General features: G+C 40.5%; 1 protein-coding gene across 1 annotated transcript in view; it reads right to left on the bottom strand.

The window, feature by feature from the left end:
• The window catches only part of LOC136885237 (interleukin-1 receptor accessory protein-like 1), a 163,893-nt gene extending 152,034 nt beyond the window's left edge, over positions 1-11,859 (bottom strand). The window contains exon 1 of the mRNA XM_068230436.1: positions 11,646-11,859. Coding sequence (XP_068086537.1) covers positions 11,646-11,848 — 203 coding nt within the window. The 5' untranslated portion in view covers positions 11,849-11,859. The remainder of the gene's footprint in view (positions 1-11,645) is intronic.
• Between the last annotated feature and the right edge of the window lie 2,188 nt (positions 11,860-14,047).

Raw genomic sequence — 14,047 nt, 5'->3', positions numbered from 1 at the left:
TCACATAGTGGTACTACTCTCAAGCAACGCAGACCCATGGTGTTCCTCACTTAGTGGGACTAATCACAGGCCACGTATACTCATGGTGTTGCTCACATAGTGGTACTACTCTCAAGCAACGCAGACCCATGGTGTTCCTCACACGAGGACACTAGTCACAATTAACGCAGTCCCATGGTGTTCCTCATGTAATGGAACTAATCCGTTGCTTACGTTATTATGCAAGGTATCGCTGGAAGTGAAACTGTTCCCATTCGGGCTCGTGAAACGTTTCGTTTTGCCGCTAGGTGCGCTCTTCTTAGTCATAAAATTGGGCGGGCGAAGTACTCATTCAATCATTCACGAGCGTGTAAAGACGTATTTTTGTACTTTTTGAGCTTTCTTGTGCTAGTGCGGGTGGTCTTAATTTAGTGACTGAAATTAATGAACGTATTTACGTAATGCGAACATCGGATAATTATTAAAAAAGCATGGTGTACTGTAGTGTTCCTTACTGTAAATAAAAAAGAACCCTCTAAAGGATGTGGTATTTCATTTCACAGATTTCCGAAAGACGAGGAACTTAAAACGAAATGGTGTTTGGCAATTTCTCGTCAAGGGAATAAGCTGAAATTTCCATGGAAACCTAGTGTGCATTCTAGTTTGCAGTAGGCATTTTTAATACTCAGATTACTGTAAATCCTACTTTCGAATGTCATTCAATCTGTATTTCAAGTTTCCCCGGACACACACAAACACAATCACACACAGGAGACCACATAAGAGGAAGGCTACAGAAGTAGGAAATGAAGCTAAACTCTACAAGAAAATTGAACTTCATGCACAACCAACCACATCTACAGCCAGCATGCAAAAGGATCCTCCATCTGTAATTATCACTGAACCATCACATAAAACCACGGGCACAGAGTGTTCTATTAAACTTCAACTATACAGCACTGGAGTAGGTTTGAAACTAAAAGAATACTACTGGTAGTTAGAAAATGTAGGAAACAAACAGTACTTACAGTGAAGCAGACAAATATTATTACACTTTAAAAGAAAGAATGATCAACTCAAAAAAACAAAAAAAACAAAAAACAAGATGGATTTGAGAGTGAACTAAATAAAATTACAGAGCTAGCTGAACAAGGTGATTTGAAAGCTAATTTCTTGACTGAGCAGATTCAAGCATTTTGTAAACAGAAGTGTAAATTCAGAGAGAATACTATAAAGGTCTGCATATAACTGGTCATCCACAGGCTACAGGTTCCTAAGATCTCTTAATATTTTGCACCTAGCAAACAAAAAATCTTTTAAAAAGTTACATTGGGCATTCCGGAGGAGAGATAGGAATTACTTCTTTGTTACGAGCTCGCCTGATTGCAGAAAATAAATCTTTACAGCACGATAATGTAAAAGGTTATTTCTCTCATCATAGACGAGATGGCAATAAAATCAAAGCTGGTCTATGGCAGAAATTTGGATAAGCTTCTTGGAATGACTGATGTACTGTAGAGAGAAATGCTGTAGGTATTAAAGACAAGCATTCTAATAAATTGCTCTGCATTCTGTTCAAAGGTCTTTCCACACATTACAGGATTCCTGCGTCATATTATTTTACACACAGCAAACCTTTGAACAGAAAAGTGTTAAAGCTAAGTTAGGTTGGGCAGTGATGTGAGATTGAAGTGGTGTCTCTGAACTGGAGACCCATTACAAAAACTACTTTTTTTAAGCATTAGCTTTTACGTGTGTATACATTGACAATAGATTCTCATAAACACTTTAAAACACCTTTGTAAATAAGTATAGATTCGTGTTGACTGTGGGTCCATACAACGACGACTCATAATCTCAAAATACTCATGTAACTTAAATAAGTTTCCAACAAGACATGTTAACATCATATTGACGTTCGACTCGTTGGCTGAATAGTCAGAGTACTGGCCTTCGGTTCAGAGGGTACCAAGTTCGATTCTCGGTCGGGTCGGGGATTTTAACCTTCATCGGTTAATTCTAATGGCTCGAGGGCTGGGTGTTTGTGCTGTCCCCAACATCCCCGTAACTCACAACCACACATAACACTATCCACCACAGTAACACCCAGTTACCTACACATGGCAGGTGTCTCCCACCCTCATCGGAGGGTCTGCCTTACAAGGGCCGCACTCGGCTAGAAATAGCCACACGAAAAAAAATATTGACGGCTTATTTGCACTACATCAAAAACGGATCATAAGTAACATTCAGAACACGTGGTTTCTCCGTAGGTATAATAATTAGCTACCGTATATATTAACGAATTTTCACGAGCACTTGTCACAAGATCCATGCTGAACGTAGGAAGACCATGTCGTTGAGGAAGATATTCAAAACTTGTGTCTTAGAAAGGCGATCCCACGGGAAAACTAAATTCGGTGACCCCACTTCTTATTGCTCATCTCCCAGCCTTGTACGCAACGAACTAACCACAGGCCCACGGTGTTCTTCACATAATAGTAGTACTCAGAGATAACGCAGACCCATGGTGGCCCACACTCAGTGGTACTAATCATTGACAATGCACAATCCCCTGGTGTTCCTCACGTAGTGGTACTACTCACAGGTAACGCAGACCCATGGTGGCCCACACTCAGTGGTACTACTCATACGTAACGCAGACCCATGGTGGCCCACACTCAGTGGTACTACTCACAGGTAACGCAGACCCATGGTGGCCCACACTCAATGGTACTACTCATACGTAACGCAGACCCATGGTGGCCCACACTCTGTGGTACTACTCATACGTAACGCAGACCCATGGTGGCCCACACTCAGTGGTACTACTCACAGGTAACGCAGACCTATGGTGGCCCACACTCAGTGGTACTACTCATACGTAACGCAGACCCATGGTGGCCCACACTCAGTGGTACAACTCATACGTAACGCAGACCCATGGTGGCCCACACTCAGTGGTACAACTCATACGTAACGCAGACCCGTTCTCAATAAAGGCGAACCAACGCAATTCAGCGCGGCGCATGGCAGCTCCTCCCGCACGAACGCCAATCCGTGATGCCGCGCGCCCGCTCCCCCTCCTCACTTACGGAGCATGTGTTTGCGACCATGGTCCCTATAGCTGAGTCTGGCATTGTTTTCACTTAATTCTATCTCTTTCAGCTTTCCTATTCGACCCCTCTTGGTCAACTCCCGTTCTTTTGCAGCCCCGGCGACAAACACCTGTGCTATTGAAATAAACCAAGGAGTGCGACAAGGCTGTGCTCTGTGTCCACTCCTCTTCAATATTTACTCTGAAAGGGTATTTTCTGAAGCACTAGAAGGAAAACAGGGGGGCATCATTGTTAATGGGATCACAATAAATAATCTGCGATATGCAGATGGTACTGTTCTGTTTGGAACAAGTGCTGAAGATCTGCAGACATGACTAAACTGTGTGGTTGAGCTGCAGCAGGTCTGCGTTTAAACACGAAAACGATCAAAGTAACAGTCATAAGCAAACATGTCGTTCAACCTGTTAACTTGACAGTAGCTGGCACATCACTGGAGCAAGAATCTCGGCAGCGTACTTGATCACAGCTGGAACAATGCTGTCGAAATTAGGCCCCGGATTGAACAGACAAGGACTGCATTCAAGAGAATGAGCAAAACTTCTCTGTAACAAGGACTTTAAGATCATTCTCCCTCTCCGTTTACTTCGGTGTTATGTATTTCCTGTCTTATTTCATGGTGCCAAGACTTGGAACCTATCAGAGAGCACCACCAAAAACTTCGATCCTTTGAAATGTGGTGCTACGGACGTCTGCTCAGAATACCATGGGTTGACAGAATACGTAACACGGAAGTACTTCAACGCCTGAACAAAGAGCTAGAGGTCATATACAACATCAAAAAGAAGAAACTTCAGTACTTTGATCGTACCTTTTGAAATGATTAATATAGACTCCTTCAGCTTATCTTACAAGGTAAAATTGAAGGAAAGAAACGTAGGGGAAGAAGGAGAATATCTTGGCTACGGAATCTACGGGAATGGCATGTGCTCAATACCGGTACACCCACTCTTTTTCGAGTTGCTGAGAACAAGAACCAGATCGCCCTGGTGGCAGCCGACTTCCAATGGTACACGAAAAAGAAGGGCCAGGGAGTCTTTAATTTTCACGTCCTTCGTGGTCCCGTCCTTTCCTTTTGCCGACACCTTCATTTTTCGAAAGTCTGACTTCTACCACTTCCGTTTCTAATTAGTAATTAGTATTAATAGACGTTAACAATAGAAGATGAAGTTGGAATTCAAGAGGACAAGTTTAATGGCAGAGGAATTGGTAAGTGGAATAATTAACTACGGGAGATGTTCAATACATTTCCAGGTTCTTTGAAATAATTGCTATTGCTATTGCTAGGGCTATTGCAGGGGACGAGAGATCGCCAGGGCGCCTAAATTCTTTCTTTGGCGCCTTCTTTTTCGAACTGAATGTAATCTCCCCCTTTATACATTTAATTTCCGGTTTACTGTCACTGAACTATTGCGAAGCCCATGTAATAATACACAACTACACTCTATAGATTTATCGAACTCGGTTGAACAAGAGAATGAGGTTAGGTAACATCGGGGATCTTGGTAAGTATGGGTGATTTGTGCTTTGATTCATGTTATTACCATTTTAAATAATAATCAAGGTCGCAATTATATAAGCAATAGAAGAAATATTATATTAAGTACGAACGTTTGGGTGTTGAGAAAAATTCTCGTGAAGAACGTATTACCTACATAGAAATAACTCAAGTACCGGTATAGGCTACTTCTCATGTAAATTGGCTTTTCCTTGTGTCATATTTTTTCAGATAGTAGGTAGATAGATAATGTTTAAGCTTTAAGTTATTGATCCTTTAACATGTAAGACTAACACTACAAAGGAATTGTACAAGTTGGTGTTGTTGACGACAATATTCACTTTGCTATTTACATTTTACAATTTAGCCTACAACTTTCTTAGAACAATATATTATAAAATCGTAACGATCGTGTATCTGTACATTGCCTATTTTGGCGAAATTTTCGTTTCAGGTGTAATAATGACCATCTGCATATATTTTGGCTTTGGTGTCTGTTTGTTTGTTTGAGCCGTTATAACTCGAAAACTACTGGATATATTTCTACCACATTTAAATCAATCAATCAATCAATCAATCAATCAATCAATCAATCAATCAATCAATCAATCAATCAATCAATCAATCAATCAATCAATCAATCAATCAATCAATCAATCAATCAATCAAGCAATCAATCAATCAATCAATCAATCCTGATCTGCATTTAGGGCAGTTGCCCAGGTGGCAGATTCCCTATCTGACGTTTTCCTAAACTTTTCTTAAATGATCGCAAAGAAATTGGAAAATTATTGGTAAGTTATTCCAATCCCTAACTCCCCTTCCTAAAAACGAATATTTGCCCCAATTTGTCCTCTTGAATTCCAACTTTATCTTCATATTGTGATCTTTCCTACTTATAAAGACACCACTCAAACTTATTCGTCTACTGATGTCCTCCCACGCCATCTCTCCACTGACAGCTCGGAACATAACCACTTAATCGAGCAGCTCGTCTCCTTTCTCCGATGTCTTCCCAGCCCAAACTTAGCAACATTTTTGTAACGCTACTCTTTTGTCGGAAATCACCCAGAACAAATCGAGCTCCTTTTCTTTGGATTTTTCCAGTTCTTGAATCAAGTAATCCTGGTGAGGGTCCCATACACTGGAACCATACTCTAGTTAGGGTCTTACCAGAGACTTATATGCCCTCTCCTTTACATCCATACTACAACCCCTAAATACCCTCATAACCATGTGCAGAGATCTGTACCCTTTATTAACAATCATATTTATGTGATTACCCCAATGAAGGTATTTTCTTATATTAACACCTAGGTACTTACAATGATCCCCAAAGGAACTTTCACCCCATCAACGCAGTAATTAAAACTGAGAGGACTTTTTCTATTTGTGAAACTCACAACCCGACTTTTAACCCCGTTTATCAACATACCATTGCCTGCTGTCCATCTCACAACATTATCGAGGTCACCCTGCAGCCGTTCACAATCTTGTAACTTATTTATTACTCTGTACAGAATAACATCATCTGCAAACAGCCTTATCTCTGATTCCACTTCTTTACACATATCATTGATATATATTGTCCCCTTCAAAAGTGGTAATAATTTAGTAAAAGGAAAATTATTTATTTCATCAGCGTGTTGGAACATTATTTAATCGCCAAGAGGGTGAGATTCTGTACTTCCGTGCTAGTGCGAGCCAGCCACTTGCGGACCGGTTTTTCCCGACCTACCAAGAGAACGAGGAAGCAGGGTGAAATTCCTGTTATGTGGCCTTCAAACACATGTGTGCGTACCACGTGACCCGGCGAGCAGCCTGATCTCAATCGATCAATAAATGGAAAGTCAAGTGACGTGAAACTGGAGCAGCCAATAAAAATGACAATCTTCACAGGAATGCAACAAATCCACCAATTAGATGTAATTAAGGGACACACCTACGTCTTAGGATAGGAAATTAATGGTAATTCCAGAGGAAAATTTTATAGAGGCTTTTGTACTTCGGGACGCTAAATTTGAGCATTACTCTGACTGCAGCTACGGAAGAGACTGGACGTCGTTTGCTTCACTGGAAGACTTTACGTTAGAGAAAGCATCGAGGACTGTATAAACAGCAATTCAGAAACTCGGAAAATTTAGCTACGATTTTATTTAGGGTGATCCTAAGATAAGTGTCTACATCCAAATTATAAAGCATCGTGTGTGTATCCTGGGCTATTGCTAAGACTTTTGTTAGTTTCAGCTTTCTACGAGAACTTGGAAGAAGGAAGGTCCATGGTTCGAGTTCACTGCAAGATGGTTATCCAGTTCCGCGAAGAATACTACAAGTTCCTGTGTATCTTCAGCTCCTCCATGAGTCACTAAACATGTAAGGCGTCGGACATGGGCGAGACTTTGTTCGATGGAAGGTGATGTGACCACGTGCTAGGTCATCAGCCAGAATCCAGTTCACACCAGCCACATGAGTATTCTTTAAGAATTCAATTTCTTTCTATCTTTGTAAAATGTTTGTAAACGTAGCCTTACCTTATTCATTTAGATTTCTGTTAGTTTTGCAGTAGTTAGACTTTTCATTCTTCTTTCTTTGGTGAGAGGTAGTTAGTGCTCTGGAATGAGTGTGTATTTGTTCTATTAGTTAGAAATGACTGTATGTCATCGAGAGAGACCTCAACTGTCCTAAGAATTTAGAAGGCAGGAGAGATAAAAAATAAATGAACCCCGCGTTAATTTTGATTGGTTTTGAAATAATTTGAAAATTAATTGAGACAAATTAGGACAGTGTTCTAGTGTTTTTCTTAGTGTAGAATTTCATTCTACGATTGTACGACATGTTTGTGGGTTCGAGTTTGTTTAGAGTCATCCGAATAACTTCATACGACAGCTTTGTGAGTGAGATTATGCACGGTCAGGAATATAATAATAATAATAATAATGAGTAAAAATAATTAAACCTAATTACGGGCTAAAATGATTTAATAAGGTCATGGGTTTAATGTTAGTTATTCTTGGAAAGTATTATCGTGTGCTCACTTTATATAAAGTAAGCCTGGGACATGGCAATTCTCCGGACGGAATAATGACGAATTATATGTATGTTTTCTGCGCTATAAATTTGAGTATGACTTGCAGATGGGCATTATATTTTGAGTAATAATTTATGCATCCATTAGAGTCAAATTTGGGAAGAGATGTGTCACTGGACATGATTTCTTCGAACTTCAGTGCAGAGTAATCGAGAGCCACGACATTATAGGTGAATAAAAATAAATGCCGCAACTCATGTACCGTAAGCGCGTATTCTAATATTTTGACCTGTGTTGTAGTTATTCTACTCGCTTAATTGGGATGATTTCTGTTTAAAATATTCCTTGAACATCGTTGTATAGTTAATTTCTACGTATAAGTGATAACCTTAATTCCATCACATTTTAAATTGATACCTGGGATGTGCGTGATAGTGTCATCTAGAGAATGGTTTCCCTAATTTGCAGTAAATCCTGAATTTAATAATAATGGGTTAGTGTTCGTGTAAATAGTATTAAAATAATGCCGTGTACCCATGTGTGAATGTGTGATGTGTGATTTGATCCTATTCTGTGTTTTTGAATATTTCTTGTATGATTTTGTGACGATATTCTCCATTATGTGCGTCAAATTTTTGACCGATTTGTATTATTTCGCGTGTCCGTGATTGGATCAATTTTGAATCTTTAGAAGATTTTATTGTAATTTAAGGTAGACTAGGGCCTAATTCACTAAGTTAAAGTGAATAAGAGAAGGCAACGTCCGTGGACTGATGTCACGAGATTTAATTATTAGTTATTGTACAATCACTTTCTGCATAAAATTGAGTAAAATTTAGCTTGATATAAGTTCAAGTAAAAATTTTTTACAAGACGTTTATTCAATTAATAATTATAAAAATGAAGTAATTGTTAAAGGGAAAGTCTAAGGAAGACTTGCTAACCATAAATGGATGAATTAAATAATTTTCAATAATTTAAATAAGGAAGATAAAATAATCATTTTCTTGTAAAAATAAGCGAAATCCAGATGGAATATTTTGATTTAAACAATTTGATTATCATTATAGGAGAATGATATCAGATATCATTTTGTTTTTCAATCAATTTTTCAGTAAATTAATGATTCCTATATTTATTATTACAGAAACGAACAGTCGTTGAACTTTAATTTGAGCGAGATCCCTCATAAGTGATAGCACGAGGAGAAGATATTTCAAGAATCAAACCCAGATTTTGTGAATTTAATTGTTTTATTTAAAAGAGTGTCAGTTTTAATAAATGTGTAAACCTATTTTAGTCTCCTTTCATTTGTCGCTAGTCCTTCATCTATCCCTGCCTTTAAAAATTTCTGCACAGCCGATAGCGAACGGTCCACCTCTGAGACCCTCGCTCTCCGGCGAGCTGAGCCCGGCATGATGGGGGCAATATATATATAAGAAAACATAAAGGTCCAATAAAACTGCCTTAAGGAATTTCCCTCTTAATTATTACAGGGTCAAATAAAGCTTCGTCTACTCTAATTCTCTGAGTTCTATTTTCTAGAAATATAGCCACCCATTCAGTCACTCTTTTTTCTAGTCCAATAACTCTCATTTTTGCCAGTAGTCTTCCATGATCTCCCCTTGTGGGTGGGGGCGGTAGAATAACACCCACGGTATCCCCTGCCTGTCGTAAGAGGCGACTAAAAGGGGCCCCAGGTGCTCTAAAATTTGGAGCGTGGGTTGGCGACCACGGGGCCCTCGGCTGAGTCCTGGCATTGCTTCCACTTACTTGTGCCAGGCTCCTCACTTTCATCTATCCTATCCGACCTCCCTTGGTCAACTCTTGTTCTTTTCCTGATCCCGACGCTATTAGGTTTGGGAGGGCTAGGGAGTCTTTCATTTTCACGCCCTTCGTGGCCCTTGTCTTTCTTTGGCCGATATCTTCATTTTTCGAAGTGTCGGATCCCTTCCATTTTTCTCTCTGATTAGTGTTATATAGAGGATGGTTGCCTAGTTGTACTTCCTCTTAAAACAACAATCACCACCACCACCACCACCACCTTCCATGATCTACCCTATCAAATGCCTTAGATAGGTCAATCGCAATACAGTCCATTTGGCCTCCTGAATCCAGGATATCTGCTATATCTTGCTGAAATCCTACAAGCTGAGATTCAGTGGAATAACCTTTCCTGTCACCTGTCCTTGGGTAGGTTTTAGGGCCAATAGTTTCTAAATCCCTGAAGTGAGTGGGGGTTTATATGAAACCATGTTACTGCACTCCCACAAAATATACAAAATCAATCTTAATGAAAATCTATCAGCTGTCATGTCGTTTCAAGGTGGGTTACAGGGTTCAAGTAAAGAGCCATTTTACTCTTTTCGTTAGAGCAGGTAATAAGAGAGGTTATCGTCAAAGATTGGTTTCATGAGGCACAACAATATGTAACCGAGAAGTAAGGAGAATTACGCAAAACTTCAGAGCAGGAACTGTACCATTCAATAAACTCTGTGATCATCCTCATTCTGTCTCCACTTTGTTCGGTTTTATCGTACTTCACGTTTGACTGCTGCCATTTGCTTTTGTAGATGAATATCAGTTTAAAATGCCGTATTAAACGTTTGAATACAGGGAATGTAACTTCGCATAAATTCATGAAGGAATCGTGATATCTATTACCAATTCCCGTGCGAAGAACGGGTACATTATGCTAGTCAAAATATAAGGATGCAACTGGCTAGTTTCATAAATTTGTATTCACAGTGGCATGTCTCATTTATTTCAGTGTCCCGCTGTCTTTACATTTTATGGTAATCTGTTGTAGTGTAAAAAACTATAAAATCACTATACCTAGGGCCTGTATTGCTATTACTAGAATTTTTTTAGAAGACTAGACGCCAGTATGTTATCGATGCGAGTACTAGAAAAATTACGTTGCTCCTAGATTTAAAATAATTTGTCATGGCCTGCACTTGGGAATCACCCACCTGGGCGGCAGCACTAATTGCAGTTTTAACAGGAAGTGCAACTGGGCAACCCATCTTCTATTAACACCAATCAGAGGAGAACATGCAAGGGATCCAACACTTCGAACAGTGAAGATATTGGCCAAACAAAGTCTACGAAGGGCGTGAAATTGAAAAACTCCCCTAGACCTTCATATGTAATACCGTCGGGGGCGGAAAAGAAGAAGAGTTGACCAAGGGAGGTCGGATTGGATAGATGAAAAATGAAATGAAATGTCGTATGGCTTTTAGTGCCGGGATATCCCAGGACGGGTTCGGCTCGCCAAGTGCAGGTCTTTCTATTTAACTCCCGTAGGCGACCTGCGCGTCGTGATGAGGATGAAATGGTGATGAAGACACCACATACACCCAGCCCCGGGACATTGGAATTAACCAATGAAGGTTAAAATCCCCGACCCGGCCAGGAATCGAACCCGGTACCCTCTGAACCGAAGGCCAGTACGCTGACCATTCAGCCAACGAGTTGGACATCGGATAGATGCAAGTGAGGAGCTTGGCACAAGTAAGTGGAAGAAGTGCCAGGACTAAGCTAACGGCCCCTTGGTCGGCAACTCACCCTCCAAAGTTGAGAGCCCCTGAGGCTCCTTTCAGTCGCTTCTAACGACGGGCAGGGAATACCGTGGGCGTTATTCTACCACCCCAACCGACAGGGGAAAGTTCGGTGGTGATTGCAGAGCTGTACTTCCTCTTAAAACAATAATCCACCGGGCTGAGTGGCTCACTCGGTAGAACGCTGGCTCGATCCTGGCTCAGTCCGGTAGTCGGTAGATTTACCGGGACGTAAAGGAACTCTTGCGGGACAACATTTCGGCACCTCCGTGTGTCCGAAAACCGTAACATCATTATTATTATTATTAAAACTTTAAGAAGAACCCTGCTATAGCATTATCCAGAAGGCTATACAATTGTTACGTGTTGGACATGAAAACAATCTGTATTACACGAGTTAAAAGCAACTGAGTAATAAACCAATGCCCAGGGGTGTGAGTTCCCTAGCGTAGACATTCACTCACCATTCGATCGTGTGGTAGTTCGCAAAACAACAGTGCAGCTGTTTATACTCGTGCCTGTGTGCAAAGTCGAGCACGTTGTTTTCTCGAGACACTCGCAGGCGAGGATCAGAGCTGTTGATGAGTAAAGTGGAGCAGAAAGATGGCTCTTGACCTGCTGAAAATACCGAGTCTGCGATCCACAGCACTAACATTAAGATCAACATCCCGAACAGACGCTCGGCTTACTGATTGCGACAGGGAAGGAAGTAACTGATATTGAGCTGGCCAACCCATGCGTCACGTAGTGGCCGAGTTTAAAACCAACATCGCATTGTTGGTTGGCCTAGGTTCAAGTCTGGACTACGCCACGAACATTTAAATACGTAGGATAGAACAGGGGTTTCCAAATGGCTTTAAAAATATATTTTAAGAATTGTGAAGAAAAAAAAAAAAGAAAAAAAAACATTTCATAGTTCGTTCAAAAACTTATTCATTTTAATACACTTTATAGACCCAAGTCAGTATTAATTCATTCTTTAATATTATTTCCTGTTTTTAAGTATTCACTTGGACTGAACAGATAACTTTTTATTTAAAAAATTAAAATCCAAACTTCGGCGGAAAATGAGTCCCCACAAATGCCTTAACCATTTTCAAAATGACTATGGGATCCATTCCAATTCATGAACTCCATGCCAACCTCACTGTGGACATTTTATGCAACGTATCATGCATTCGTGTGAGAAGCGGTTTCAGTTCCTCGTTCTTCTCTCATTGGTCGTATACAAGGCTGCACACTGGAAGACATTTTTCAGGGAAGTGCTCCTGGAAGTAAATTGCTGGGATTCTAGGCTCTTACAACTGTATATCGTTGTTCCCTTGACACTACCCCCACTAAATTGTCCTCTTTTAGGTTTTGTTTTGACTACATTATTAATTTCAGTTTGTCTTTCGGTATTTTTTAAAAACTTTTCGTCATTTGTCAAATACTAATTCAAATGAATTGACACTGTTTTGTGCTCTTCGTCCAAATTCAATTGTCCTGGTTATAATAGTGTTTATTTTAAATTTCACTCTTTTGTACAATATTGCAAAATTGTGTGTTTAAGCAATTAAAATTATTAAACCTTCATTTCCATTCAACTATGCATATTATTTCATACTGATACCTCTGTTCTATTTGCAGAATTTTACGAAAAATAGCCTATTATTAAAGTGCGGCCCGCGATCATGCCTAAGACTTCCAATGTGACCCTCGAGCCCTTACAAATTGGAAACCCCTGGGTTAGAACGACTGGCAACTTGACTAGGGAAGGGAAGCGGCTTCAAATCGCACTACCAAGTGGTTCGAACGTCACCATCAACAGTGCTGAAGAGAGTTTTATGTGGTTTCCAACATTTTCAAATCAGGTAAATACTGGAGCAACGATCGCTTCCTTTCCGACAATTGCTGATTAACGTCGAAAACCTTGACGTTAAACCACTACATACGTGGTATGGCTTCCAGCGTTCAGTCTACAAGCCTCTGTGGGTTAACTAACCGCCTCTCCTTTGTAACTCGTTCTGTGGGATCGATTAGGTCTTTAAGCCATTAAAACTGAATCTAATCATAGTCGCCTTCTTCTCCGGTCAAATCTCGATGTTACCCGGTTCCATTCCCATTGGTCGCAAAACATTTTCACCTTCAGAATGTTGGCCGGCCGGGTAGGAGAGGTGATGGCATACAATTTCTCATCACTAGATTGCGTGCTAAAAGCCTGGATTCAATTCCAAACCTCTCTGCATTGTTCACTTGTTGTTTAAAGAGCCCTAATATTACGTCATCGGCCCCACAGTGTTCATGTGGAGTGAGCGCATATCGTTGTTGATGGTGATTCGTCCGTCTGATGGGGAAGTTAAGCTTGGTGTTGGTGCCTACAGTGAGCTTCACCCTCTCCCTACCTCATTATCACCACACACACACACACACACGCGAGCGCAGGTCGCCCATGGGAGTCAAATAGAAAGACGTGCACCAGGTAAGCTGAACATGTTCTCGGACACTCCACGCAATAAAGGACATGAAAGAAAAAAAAACACCCATCGGTATCCTTCTACTACTCTTGTCCTCGATGGCTGAGTTCATGGTAATCTATCCTCCTCCATTCACCTCACATGACCCTACCACTGAAGCAGATTTATCTGTACAGTTTCATTCACATAGTCCATTCCTAACTCAACCTTTATCTCCTGATTCCAAGTGCCCTCTTGCCATTGTTCCCACCCATTTGTAGCAGAATCATTCTTGCTACTTTTTTGTTTCTTACTTGTAGTTAATGAATAAGTCATCCTGAGTCCACCCAGCTTTTCCTCACGTACAATACAGCCCAGGGCTGTAACTAATGTGATAAGGGCCTGCCTGCATTGAAGGCCCTAACGTTACG

The sequence above is a fragment of the Anabrus simplex genome, chromosome 14, assembly GCF_040414725.1.
Source record: "Anabrus simplex isolate iqAnaSimp1 chromosome 14, ASM4041472v1, whole genome shotgun sequence".
Taxonomy (NCBI): domain Eukaryota; kingdom Metazoa; phylum Arthropoda; class Insecta; order Orthoptera; family Tettigoniidae; genus Anabrus; species Anabrus simplex.
This window is presented reverse-complemented; position numbering and strand designations above follow the sequence as displayed.